Source organism: Aythya marila (genome assembly GCF_965140915.1).
Source record: "Aythya marila genome assembly, chromosome: 4".
Classification (NCBI taxonomy): Eukaryota; Metazoa; Chordata; class Aves; order Anseriformes; family Anatidae; genus Aythya; species Aythya marila.
This window is the reverse complement of record NC_139045.1, coordinates 64,713,488-64,727,901: the sequence shown is the minus strand read 5'-3', so window position 1 is coordinate 64,727,901 and position 14,414 is coordinate 64,713,488. Positions and strand designations below refer to the sequence as shown.

The 14,414-nt window shown below is 36.4% G+C and overlaps 1 protein-coding gene across 1 annotated transcript in view; it reads left to right on the top strand.

The window, feature by feature from the left end:
* The window catches only part of PPP2R2C (protein phosphatase 2 regulatory subunit Bgamma), a gene marked incomplete at both ends in the record, with an annotated part of 129,711 nt that overhangs the window by 81,629 nt on the left and 33,668 nt on the right, over positions 1–14,414 (top strand). Inside the window, 1 exon segment of the mRNA XM_082758679.1 lies at positions 1,482–1,659. Coding sequence (XP_082614805.1) covers positions 1,482–1,659 — 178 coding nt within the window.

The window sequence follows — 14,414 nt, the reverse complement described above, 5'->3', positions numbered from 1 at the left end:
GATAAGCATATATATGATTATTCTCATAGAAGTTTTAGCTGACTTGAATCTATTGCATGTTTTTCAAGAAACAACTGCTTAATGATATAGTGACCAGGACAGAAATGTTTCAACAGTTTATCATCAGTTTTATTTTTCTTTATAAAATTATCTCAACATGACTTAACATATTTTCACAAGGGATTCTGAAAAGTCGTGTGCTGGAAGCAGTCTGCTTAATATTAAAGAGTGTACTCACCACATTCAGAGTAACTGAATTAGACAGTACAGCAAAGTTCAGTCTCATCTTGATTACAGTAGTAAAAAAGAATCATCTCCTTTCTGAAGAGTGGGATTTGCAGTAGTTTGTGCTCCAGTGAATGCAAGGCTCTGCATTGCTGATGAATGCAGTCATGGAGCTCATATAAGCATGTATGATGTTGTAATAGATTTTTGCTCTCAGACTGCAATGGCTGAATTCACTTCAGGCCTTTTTCCAAAGGAAGTAGCTAAAGGTTATAACTAGAAGGCTATGTTGTATAAATGCTGCTATTTCATCCATGTTAAAAACAGTCAGCTCCCACTTCCAAACCAAACCAATATTATCTATTGTGAAGAAAAACCTCCAAAGTCAGAAGATCTACATGAATGGAATACAAATAGAATGAAATACCTATTCTGTGTGATTAAGCAAACAAAAATGTTTAGGATTGCTTATAACCTGAGATTTCGGAGAACCATTGTTTTGTTCCTTTAGCAGCAAGTTAAACTCAAAGCTTTAACTCTTCTGTGTTCCTCTTTAAATGATCTTGTGGACTGATGTACGATAGATTTTTTCTGATGCATATTCAACCACATTAAATAGTCCTAATTGAGCTTCGCAGCCTGTCTGTGTTTAATGTTTTACCAACATGGAATAGATTGGCATTGTCTAGATATTGAAGCATGACAGTGAAGTTACACACAGGGAAATAACAAGGGCGCAATGATCTTTGTTTTGTAAGATTTCATTGATTATGTTTCGCAGAGATTATAACCTTTTTTGTCCCTTGTCTTTTTTTTTTTTTTTTATGAGATAGAGATATCAAAAGAAATACTGTAAGTGATTTACAGAAAACAGCAAAGTCTTTAGGAAAATCAAATACTAGGAATTCATTGTTTGCTTGCTAGAGCCACAACCTCCTGCATATGTGGGACACTAGCTCTTGCTGTGAGACTGGCCTGCACTGTGGCAGCTGCCAATGCCTCTCTTCCAATGGTCCAAGCTTTCTGTCACTCTGCCTAGTTCTCCATGGCTCTTGTGTCTGTTCTTCCCCCTTGGCGAGGATGGCCTAGCCCAGCTATTCATCCATAGAGAAATTCAATTTGCATACACCACTGAGAAATTTTATAATTTCACCATCTTTGAGTGTTTGCTCTCCATCAGACTCTCATCATGCTAGCAAAAAAAATTAAAATTAAAATTAAAATCATACTCTTCCTCTGATTTGTTTTTTTGGCAGGTGCCTGTATTGAAACCTATGGATCTGATGGTAGAAGTCACTCCCCGGAGAATCTTTGCTAATGGTCACACCTATCATGTCAACTCAATATCTGTCAACAGTGACTGTGAGACATACATGTCAGCAGATGATCTCAGGATTAACCTCTGGCATTTAGCAATCACGGATAGAAGCTTCAGTATCCTTTATTGTGGTTCTTTTCTCAGTGTTGATAGCATTAGTGGGGCTTAAGAGACCCATTTTAAAATATTTTTCTGCAAATTTAAAAAAATACCTTACACTTATCAGAAACCCTGCAGTGTTTGTAACAGAAAATGCTCAGATATGATAAAAGAAAGCTAAGAGGTTGCAAAATTCAGGAAATTCTATGTGAAAAATAGCAGTCCTGGAGTTGGTTAATGACAAGTAAACAGGAAAGTGATGCTGACCAAATAACTATCCACCTGACTGGCATAATTTATACCATTATTTCCTGAAGATATTTCATGCTGAGCTACCCCACATTTATTTTTTTTTCTGAAAGATCTGTCCTTACTGTGTCAGTGTCCCCTGATCTCCATCATCCTTCTTCACAAAACCCTTATGTCTGAGATGTGCACAGTTTGGGGGTTAGGCTCAGCTGCTTCATGTGAGTTGTGTTTTGGGGTTAGTGCAGTTGTTGTGGTATCAAGCACTGGCATCGTCCTGAAAGCTGTGTTGTGGGATCATTCCAGTCACCTGTGAGGCTGCCCCTGCACTGCAGTGGGATGACTTGCAGGAGGAGCAGAATAAAGGGAACCAAGAAAAGTGATTCTCTGCATTTTGCAGAACATAAAGGGACCACTAAGACAAGAGATAGGTTATGAGGCCAGCTCAGAATATTGTCTTCCTTTTGTGATTTCTGCTGTTTTGTTTGTTTGTTTTGTATTTAGAAAGGAATTAGAAGACTATTTCATATATGTATGAAAATATGATATTAGATGATAAGGGGAAATTGTTCTGCTGGGGACAAATTTCTGAAAGAAAACTCCAACATGAAGGGGTGTTCTTTCTGTCCATAGCAGTCTTCCATGTTTCTTCCTTCATAAGCTTGTTTATCTATGGAGCTTGGCCCATACTCTGTTTCAGTCACAGGGGAAAAAAAAATAAAAATCATTAAATCAAATAACTACTGATGTTCTTAAAAACAAAAACCAAATGTTTTTTGTGCCTTTGCAGTGTCAAATGACAGTTGTCTTTATCCTTTAGGATTGTAGATACTGTGAAATTGGAAGCAAATTGAGGAGATAGTCCTTTTCTGTCTTTCAGCTGTCTAGATTAAGTGAGCTCAATGGTGCCTACTTTAATAAGATTGGGTTTTGGACCAATTTATATGTGGTCTTTCAAAGCACAGCAGTATCTGCCGTTGATATCCAAGCAACTGCACTTCTTTCATTTCATAGAAGAGAACAGAGTGGGAAATTTTTTTGCCAGCACACCTGTGTGGAGTAGCACCATGGTTTCTGACAGCATCCTTCTCACTGTAGCTTCACCCTCCAGTCTTGTGTCTGTCGTGGACACTTCTGTAGGTGCCTACTGTGTGTTTTCTTCCTTTCTTCTAAAGCAGAGCAGTGAGTCAGAACAAGCACAGCAGTCTCTGTGTGTCTGTATATGATAACACTCCAGAATACTTATATGTCTTTGCTTTTGTTGTGTTAAAAACCGTTTTATAAAGTATGGATTGCCAAGAGAAATATTTCTGACAACTTAAAAAAATAATTATGTTTATTACAGTTCATGAGGTCAACATGAGTTTTTATTAAGTCATTTCCCATGGTTAAGAGCTTAGTGACTGAAATATCAGCCCCAAATGAATTTTTAATCCCCAAGTGTGTGTAAATCCTTGAAAATAAAAGACTTGCTATGGGGGTATTGATACAATTAGAACAGAAGTTTTGTGTATGTGTTGGTGGTAAACAATTCTTAGCATTTATGCAGAGGCTTTTATTTTCAAATAATTTATATATATTGATCAGTTTGTCTTCACAAAAGGATAAAAGGCTGGTAGGTGGATGGATTTGTCTGCTGTTTTGTGGATGAGGATACTGAGACAGAAAGTTTAAAGAAATTGCTTGTGAAAGCTATAAATTTTGTAGTCTGATTAACATTTTATTTCATTTACTCTTTGTATGAAAATATTTTTATGCAGTCTTCCAAAGTGGTTGGCCTTCAGAGATGCTTTAAATTCTAGCAATATACCTGCAAAGAGATGGAAAACAGAGTCCTATGATCATAACTGCTAAGATGTGTCTTGATACAGTATGGACATCAAAGGTATATGAGATGGAGTAACTTTTTAGTATCTTTCTACTTCTACTCCTGTATGATCAACTGTTGTATTCAGCCACAGCTGTGCAGACTGTTTTTTCAAGCATCAGAGTATTCCTGTTGTGGAATACTTAGTGATAAGAATACATACTGAGAAGTAAGTTTTTTAGAGCTTGTGATTGAATCTTTGATTTAACTCCTGAAACACTGCATAGTTTATAGTAGCCTGTTCAATTTCTCAGGATGTTTGAGGATGTTTTAGGACTGCTGATGAAGCGAGAAATTCAGATTATGTTTCTGAGTTTTTGGATGGGAAACATTTTGTTGTATCTGATGCAGTAGCATCATACTATTGGGATAGTAATGCAGCTAATTTTGGGATAACTGGATTTCTATGCTGGATTCAGATACAGGTCTTGCTGCTTCTTGTTGGTACATGTGAAAAAGCACTTGGCAGAATTGTGATAAGAGAGTTTAGACAGCAGTAGGAGAGAATATTTGATAAAGAGATGGTTAATGTTAGGGGGCAAAATGTATTTGCTATATTGGCCATAGTGGCAGCAGATTGACTTTTGTGCTTCTATACCATGTATTCATGAGTGTAGTTTGACTTAAACAGACTGTATTCACTTCTGCTTCAGACAGTAGAGGTTGTACCTGTACTCTGTTGTCTGACCCAGAGCAACAGGCAGATTACTTTTACTTAACTCTTTGACAAACAAAAAAGTTAAGGTAGGCATGCCAACCTAATAGGTACAGAGTATTGCTCATAGCAAGGGATTACTGGACAATCAAGATAACTGGAAGAAGGGAATGAGTAAGGTAAACATGTATCACAGAATCACAGAATTGTCTAGTTTGGAAGAGACCTCAAGATCATCGAGTCCAACCTCTGACCTAACACTAACAAGTCCTCCACTAAACCATATCCCTAAGTTCAATATCTAAACGTCTTTTAAAGAGCTTCAGGGATGGTGACTTCACCACTTCCCTGGGCAGCCCATTCCAATGCCTCACAACTTTTTTCCACTTAAAAAAATAAATAAAAATAAAAAATATATAAAAAATAAATTATTGTTATTATTATTATTCCAAATAGTGCCTTGCAAGTCCTTGTAAAATTGCAGGGGCATGCTTTCTACTAGGTTTTGAAATCTGTCCAATAAAGAAAATGCCTTTCTGTCCTACAGAAAACCCAGTTACATAAAACTCTCCTGGAAGTAGATTAGCTTCTGGTAAAAGCATCAGGCATGCAAGTCGCAATTAGGACTAGACATATTAAGATGAAAAAATTCTGCCAAGTAAACAGTTTAAATTATAAATGAATGTTGCTGGGCTTGGTGCCTTCTGCTACACAGCTAGGAGGACAGGCAGGAGAAGGCTGAAGCAGTTTTAAAAATGCTTGCTTCACACCTTTTTATTAGATGTAAAATGGAAATGAAACATTTTTATTTATTTATTTATTTATTTTACGCCCAAGGCTTGATTCCTGGAAGTACATGTTTACATGTAGAACACTAAATAGAAAATATTTTGGTCTGAAGTGGCATTTGTTAATAAGAGATCTGGCAGTGATATGTATTTGTCTTTCTACTTTCCTTCAGAGACAGCACTGCTCCATATAATGAACTGCAATCTGTTTACCCAAGAGGCTGGTTGTGACAATGACACAACAAATACAATGGTGGAGTTTCTGGACATTCAGCTCATGTTTGAACATCTTTACAAATTACATGGGAAAGGCTGGAGAAAAAATGTCAGATTAGCAGTGATATGCTAAGTTTTTTCCAAGTAAAGTAGTTTATCTTGTAGAATTTTATCTGAGAACAGTTGGTTTATAACCATTATTCTAGCAGTTGTACAAATCACTAAGAATTATTTATTTCTTTGGAAACAAAAAAACAAAGCAATGCAGATCTTAAGTTAATTCTCTTGCTGGCCTCCTTGGAAAATGTATTAATTCAGCTTTGCAAAATTTGACCAGAATATGTGCTTTAGATAAAGCCTTAGGCAAATCAAATGCAATTAGTTGTTTTCTGGTTTGCTTTTTTATTAGCATAAACACTATCTGGGGTGAAAAGCAGAGAAGTGAATTTTGTGCTATGGCTGTGTAAATTTTCATGAGGCATATGCAAGACTTCTGTACGGTGCTTCCCACTTGCAAGCAGATTTGCTCAGTATTGTTTGGGCAGGAGGAGGCAACGGAGAGGAGAAGGTGAGAGGAAAGAAGGGGGAAGGTCAGCTGGTAAATAATTACTCATATAAGGCTTTTCTTTGCTGAAAGGTTTTATGTGTTTGGTTGTGTTATGGAGAGCGAGTCTCACTGTCCTTAATTATAGATGATACTCTTCAATGGAAAAGAAGTGAGGGAAAGGTTGCTGTATTTGTTAATGTTGTCTGAAATGGCATAGCAGTGTTGCCCATAGCTTAAGCCTTTAGATAAGTCATCTTGGGTGTAGTGAATGAGAAAACAGGACTGCTGGAAGCATACTGATAAGGCTTACTTCACATCAGCAGCAATCTTTGGACTATCTAGCTGCACTAAATATTCTTTATGAGAATGTGTTTGTATCGCTCATAGAACTGTGTAGCTCATAGCACTTGAACTCCCTTCATTTCCTTGTAGCACACTATTTCACTCTGGAGGCTGTCATGGCATTGCTATGGAAACAACATCACCGTTTCCAGCATGTACTCATCTTGAGACTCATCTTGACTAAAATACTCATTTCTCAGTTAGATCAATATAGTCCAGTGTTATCCCGTTTTAATAAAAAATTCCTTCTTCTGTGTCCCAAAAGGGTTAAGCTAATTAGCAAATCACCATAGGGCCTTCTTATAGTCTAATATATTCCAGCATTTGAAGCATATTGTGGATAGTCAGATCGTTAGGCACTGTATCTTGGGGAACTTAATTTACTTACAAAGCAAACAACAACAATAAAAGCAAAGAAACAGTAAAACCAAAACATCACAGTACATAGATGGAGACCAAGTTTGTGGCAGCCCATTGTTCACCTGTATAACGTGGGGCTTTTAACATCGTGCTCTGGGGGCAGCCAGCAGGCTGGGGAAGATATCTAGTCTAGCAAAATTCCTGTTACCTGCCTTGGTGCTATACATTTGAATGCTAAACTGAAAAAAATATGCACTATTCTCTTAGCATTCATGGAACTGGAAGATGACAGGTTTATGTCCTTGAGTGAGATAAGGTTGCTTCTATAAAAATTCCTCAGACGCGATGACTGTGCACAAGCTGTATTCACAATGCATTTTCCATGCTCACAAAAAATGCCTTCACTGTATGAGAACCTGCTCCTGCCCCCACCCCAGCTCAGTTTTCCTCAAGCATACACATTCTGTTTGGAGAGTTTGCAGATGTTATTTCTCTTCTTTTGAGAGAAATGTATAATACATTCTAGTACTTCCTATTCTATCAAGAAAGTTTCTGCCACCTGCATCAGGGGCTTAAAAGGTATATACCGTACGAGGAAGCCATATTCTCACAGAGTTGCTACCAGCTAAATTTGAGTAGCTTTTCCTCAAATTTGTGGTGTTCTTGTACTCTTTACTTCCTGGAGTCCCCCCTTCTCCCACATGCATTGTCTCTGTCTCTCTCCTTTAAAGGCAAAGTGAAGATGTCTGCAAAGCTAAAATCACACCTGTAAGTCAGAAGCAGGGGATTGCAGAAAGGATTGCAGTATGTACAAACTATCTGTACAGTTTGGCAAGCTCTTTTAGAGTGTAGCTGTTGAGGAATGGTTGCTTTGCTCTCCTAATTAAAACACTCCTACGTGAATAACTAAGGGGAAAAAAGGCTATTTTCAACAAGTTGCTTAGATTCTGGATTGATGTAATGTACTCTTTACTTTCTTTTCTTTCTTTTTTTTTTTTTTTTCTTTTTTTTTTTTCTTTTTTTTCAGTGGGGTAATACTGGCCTTGTAAAAATAAGAGCTGACAGTAGGAGTGACTCTGTCAGGGATTGTAGTGATAGGACAAGGGGTAATGGGTTTAAACTAAAAGGGGGTAGATTTAGGTTAGATATAAGATATAAGGAAGAAATTCTTTACTGTGAAGGTGCCGAGGCAGTGGCACAGGTTGCCCAGAAAAGCTGTGGATTCCCCATCCCTGGAAGTGTTCAAGGCCAAGCTGGATGGGGCTTTGAGCAACCTGGGTTGGTGGGAGGTGTCCCTGCCCATGGCAGTGGGGTTGGAACTGGAATTTACAACTATCAAAAGTTTATGCATCCTCCTAGGAGATACAAGAGCTGGGAAGGTGACAATCTCTGTTAGACAAGGTAAGAGTTAAAGTAACTTTAAACAGTGTTTTTTAGAGAAAAAAAAAAAAAAAAAGCCATAAAGAAATGTGCTTTGGCCTCTCTTCCTTTTTTTTTTTTTATGAGTCAATCAGCATTTACTTTATATGTTTGAGGCCTGATTTAATGTTGCAAAATGTGATGATTTTGATGAAGTCCAATAATCATTTCGTTTAAGCTGAAATATGAACTACATACCAAACATCACTGAGGTGTACAAGCAAAGCTAGATAGAGTTCCAATATCAAAATTATGTATGCACCATAAAAAGACTTAATATAGATTAAATTGGAGAAATAACTTAGAATAAAACCCTATCATCATTTTAATGGAGCTGTTAAGCAATATTACTAGATATCAATGATCAAATAAAGCCTGTTTTTCTTTAAGCTGTTTTATATTCTGTAGGGGTCTACACTAATTAGATATGTAATAATAGATAAATAATAATTAAGAAGAATAGAAAAAGAGGAAAGAATTCTCTGACTGTTAGACTGGGGACCACACTGACTCCATGGGTATGTAATTAAACAATGCATCTGGCACCTGTTCTTCATAACCACTGTAGTCAAACATAGCATAAAATGAAGAATTTTAAGCGTTAAAAAAAAATATCTCGTAAGACTACTGAAATGAGGATTTTTTGAAATGTGGTAGCTGGGGAAATCCTTGATGTGTGTTTCTGCTGCCTGATAGGAATAATACAGTAGGGATTATTTTATTTAAATCGCACAATGTGTGTTTTTAGTGTCAGTTGAAGACTAAAATTAATGAAAAATTAAGTATGTATAACTGTAAATTGCTATAATCTCTGAACCATATAGAATCCTGATAGTAACAGGGCTTTTCCTAAATTCTCACCAAATTCATCTGTAAGAAAAATGCTGTGTCACTAGTGTAAAATGCCAGGAGGAAACTGCAGTTCTAGAGTCACTGAAAGGATTTTGTCTTATAGCCACTGACATAGATATAGCTTCTACAATACTGTTATTCAGAAGAATACAGGCATTGAATTGGTTCTGCTTCTGTTGAGGTAAAACTATGCCCAACGCAAGGACACAGCATTATCTTTAACATGATCATAATCTACTGTAGAATATCATAATTGATTACAGTTTTTAAGCTTTTCAGAGCCAAGACAGTCCTGTCTTTATCTTGTGCAAATTGTGGACTTTATCTATAACTAACGTATGTGACTCAAGTAATAGATAATAATTCTAAGCAGTAAGGCTGTGTGAATAGTGACCCTAAGAACCTTAAGGGTGATTTGTTTTCAAGAAATACAGTGAAGTCTCCTCATCTTTTAGGAGACTCTGATACCAGATCCTGAGGGCTATGAAAATGATGAATAAATTTGCAAAAGTGGTCTTCAAAACTTTTGTTTGATTTTGTTTCTTGCCCAAGGTTACCTTATGATGCTTGTCAGAAACCACTGCATTTTAACTGTTCTCATCACTTTAAGTTGACTCATATCTCAAGAATTTGACTATCAGTCAGTCAGACAGAATTGGATGAAAAATCACATCTGATAGCTAAAGGTGAGAGATCAGTGCTAGTTAAACAATATTTTAGCATCGAATCACTGTCTGAGACCATTCTGCCAGACTGCTGAAATGTTCATTGTAGTGAAAGCAAACAATACACGGCTGGAGGATCAGATATCAGTGTCTTCAGGGCATGGGATAGAACTATGAAAATATTCCCTATCTAGCTGTCCTCCAAAAATACATAAATCGAAAGAGTTGAGTCTGACTGTGAAAAACTAATTATAGCTGAGGCCATTGCATTCTTGGCAATGATGAGTCTTTTCCTTTTTCTGGAATTGTTTTTAAAGAAGTTAATTTAAAGTGATTTGAGCATAGCTGTAGCCTTGGGATAATTACTGCACTGCAGATTTATTGTTTAATAAAAATATTAATTTGTTAATCAGAATACCTAATTTTCTTACTTATCACTCCTGTCCACACACTATTTGAATGAATAAGTATGTGATTCAGTTATCCTTTTAATGGATTTCTCCTTTATCTAGACCTCCATCTTCTCTAATGCAGTTGTCCCCAAATAAAGATGCATACCCATTATGTAGTTGCTGCAGAGGTAAGGAAAAATGTAGCCAGAGGCATTAAAATATTCTTGGTTTTTAGAACCATACAATGAATTGCAAAAAAAAAAAAAAAAACAAAAAAGAAAATTGTCTGGAGTTGCAGCAGATGATAAAGCATAGCGTGAAATCCTGAGCCCATAAAAGCCATGTCAGAACCCTTTAATAGTACACTAAAAAACAGCACCAGGATTTCACTGTGTTCGTATATTTGTAGAGTGATCAAGGTGACACAACTATAAAGGACACTTGGAATTTTACAATAGGTCCAAAGATATCTTTTCACAGATCTCCACAGGGTTAATTGCTTTCCAGTCTACTTGGGACTGTTCTTCTGCTTGTAGAAAACAAATAACCATTTTGCACCAGAAATGCCGTTTAAAATCCCATGATCTCAAGCTTTCTCAAGTTTGTTACTGTTGGAGAGAGAAACAGCACTTAGAAGAGATGAAATTGAAACAACATCAGACAGATTTTTTCACCCTAGCAGTTTATGCCACGAGATTTTTCAGGTTTTATCTGGAATCTGAGATCCTTCAGCAGAGAAGGACTTAGAAACCATAGTAAGAGTATTAAATTGCAGCAAAAGGGTCTCATCACAGAAATGATACTTAGCTAAGTAGCACTCACACTTAGCATAACACGACTGCAGTCAATGAAGTTATTTCTGCGGAAGTGGGTAACAAGATTCAGTCCAAGATTTATTGTCCCGCTAATTTTATTTCTTCAGATCAGTTTTAATCAGTATGGTGTCAATGTGGAAGATTTTAAATTGCATGCTTCTGTTTCCTCCTGGATTAATGTCTCACTGAAGCGTTTTAAAAATGAACCATTCTCTATTGTCACGGGTGCAGGCGGTGTGTCCAACCTGAAAAACATGTATTATGAATTTATTGAAAGTTAGAGAAAAAAAACATTTACACAGTTCCAGGTACAATTATATGAAAAGATAATGTATAAATAATTCAATCAGCTCTGCCAGAGGGGAGAATTCTTTTAAATGGGTCTAATTATTCTCATTCCCTTGTGAGTTTGGACTTGAAATTAACCTTGCAAAGCACAGTCTTTTGTGGAGTATTAATATAAAGAAGAAAATGTAACTTGCTGTGTTCATCAGCTAAAATCTTTTAACTTGAAAAGCATTCCACAGAAGAATGGAGAGATAATAAAAATGCCCACGCAGTCATCTGAGTTATTGAAAGCCACGTGGTCTGTACCTCAGTGCTCTGAGCCTTTAAAACCTGAGGCCCTGGAAGGTTTTTTTGTTTTTGTTTTTTTGTTTTGTTTTGGTTTGGTTTGTTTTTTTTTTTTTTTTTTTTTTTTTTTTTTTTGCTATTGCGGTAGCTGGGGTACTTCTTATTAATACAGACATTTCAATTTTTCATCTACTATCATAATACGCACTGGGAAGGATTGCACTGAAGTGGTGCCATTACATATGAAATTACAATACTTTCCATTTAGGGAGTTCACTTTTAGGGCCTTTGGAACAAAAATGCTCTTGTAAATAAAAGTCATGTTAATTTAAACAAAGTGACAGGACCAGAGTTAAGGCTAAGTCTATTGTGACTGTTTTCATAGTGAGTAGTTATGTGGCTTGTCTGGAATCAATGTTCTGAAAAGAGATCAAGCAAACAAACAGACAGCTCTGAATATCGAACTCCTTTGCCTCAGAGATAACCTGCATGTTTCAAACTTCCAGAATCCATATTTCTCTGCAGCGCCTAGAGACAAAGCTGATGGGCATTTTTGTAAATCCTTTCACATAGATTAAGCAACTAGCTAATACTCCTGCCAAAAGGTTTTAATAGGTGTCATATAATTTAATAGAGATGATTTTGAAAACTTTCACTCTGGAGATTCTCATGAGAACTGAATCTCTTCCTCATTTTCATTTTCACATTGCTGATTTTCAAGGATTTCTTGGCAGCGCAAAGATGCTTGCATGCAGAAGTGTCTGTATAAATGCTAAATTGAAGCCTTTATTACTATTTTTAAAATAACTGTTTTTCAGAAAAATCTAGATTTTTAAAGATAGATTTATTTGACTACTTCTATAACAAACATGCAGGGAGGGGGAGAGCATTATGCTCTAAAAGACATTTCTAGGTAGCTAGATTCTGCAAAAAAAGAATTAGTCCTTTGATTTCAAATATAAATTCACTTAAAATTTGGAATTATTTTACTTCAATATGGTATAAATACTGCTGCACTCATGATTTCCACAAGGTATGTAGAAGAATAAATTGCATATAGGGAAGGAAGAATTCCCACCAAAATGCTCTAAAGAGTCTATACCCTCCAGCTGGAAATTCTGTACCTGCCTTTTAATAGGCAGGTCTTCCTACACTGCATGAGATTCTAATAAGTATAAAGAAATACATTTCTTTATAGTATTGTCTGTTAGAGCATAGACTATTCTTAAAAAAAAAAAAAAAGAGAGAGAGAGAGAGAAAGAGAAAGAAAAAAAAAAAAAAGACATTTTATTTCTGGTTTCCCATAAGTTCTGTGGGAGGCAATCCCTGGCAACTTCAAAGATGCAGTTCAGTGAGTTATATTTGTTGTATTTCTCTGTACTTTGGGAGACTGCATTCAGCAAACCAAGTAGGTCCCTCTCAGTTCTTTTCTAAATATCTCGATATCTAAATATCTCGTGACTGGTATCTGCTATCTTCCAAATATAACATTAAGCATTCCACAACAGTTTCAAACAATTAATTAACATGCAAATCTATCAACTAAATGACTCTGAGACCTGTCAGTGATTGAGTACTATACACTGAAAACTGCAAATGTGCCTTTAAAATGACTGGTCTTTTCTGTTGACTCATCCACTTGATTTTGCTCTCAGCTGCGTGTATATACAGAAAATAATTTATTTGCTCTTGAAAAATTTAAAGATGCACGTGGTTGCAGCTAAAACAGACGTGACTGTGCCTACAGAAGAAAATGTGTGTGTTCTGCTGTAAAAAGCAGGCTGAAAAATCAATTTTTAATTGCATTAAAATTTTCCAGTGGCTAATTCTAAATTCTTAAAGTAAATTAATGGTTGCAATGTGTATGAATAGGCCTATATATGAGAAATTTAGCATGCCATTTGTGCCATTGCAGTTCCAAAAGACAAATGTGATGCTAACAGAAAAACTTCTCAAAAAACTTTGCCATGTCATGCCTCAGTCTCTTATCTAGAGAGCATTGACCCTGATACTGAGTCTCCTCTGCTTTGAACTTAACAAATGGAAAATGTTTCCTTTTACTACTTTTAGTTTCTTACTGAATATCTCCAGTTCTGAATTAAATATGAGACTAAATCCAGTGCCTTTGGTTCAGAGATTTGGGATAATGTATTTAAGGTCCGTTGCTGGTTCCCTGTTTGGGCTTGGATGAGTCTTGTTAGTCCCTTAGTCTTGAGGTTCTCTGGTTCCTGTTCGCTGCCAGTGAAATGAATGAAATCTTGCTTTCTAAACATGTTTAAAGGGTCTGAATATTCACCTCTCTGCACTTCATAGGTTTTTAAGTTTTATGGTGTTAGAAAACATAAGTAGAGAACTAAATTGGACATGAATCTGGCTGCAGCTGTAGCTATTAGCTTGTGAGGAAACATGGGCCACCTTTTGCACCAACAGTGTTGCCCTCAGTATGTGTGATGCCCAAGGAGCACCACTGCAGCACACAACCCTCATATTATCTATGTCATAAAAATGCTTATTATTATCAGTAAGGCAGAGGATGTGCTGAATATATCAGCGTATCCCTGGGTGAGCTAGATCTCAACAGTACCTTAGTTTTTATATCACTTGTTTACCTAATTGTATTACTTGTTTAACTGTCTGCCTAATTCTCCGTCATGACTAGTCCTAGCTGAGTAGCTGAAAGCTTCATTGCTGCTGCAGCCTCTTGGCTATTACTGTGGCTTTTCTTCTTCCACTAACATCTCTTTTTCATCTAATTTAGGCTGTAATCTTTGAGTTATAAGAAACCTCAGAAGTTCAAAGAACATTGTTAACATTACTTAGCCTCTGTATGCACTTTGTACTTATATTGTCTTTATATTACGAGCAATTCTTTTGCTTTGTGTTTGCCCAGCACCTAACATAACTGATCATGAGTTGGCTTTCCACATAGGGCTAAAAGGCCTGTAGCAGTTTCACTATTTCTCTATCTCATAATCCTGATGAAGAAAACTGAAGAAAAATGCAGAAAAAAAAAAAAAGCTGGAACCCTTTGTACT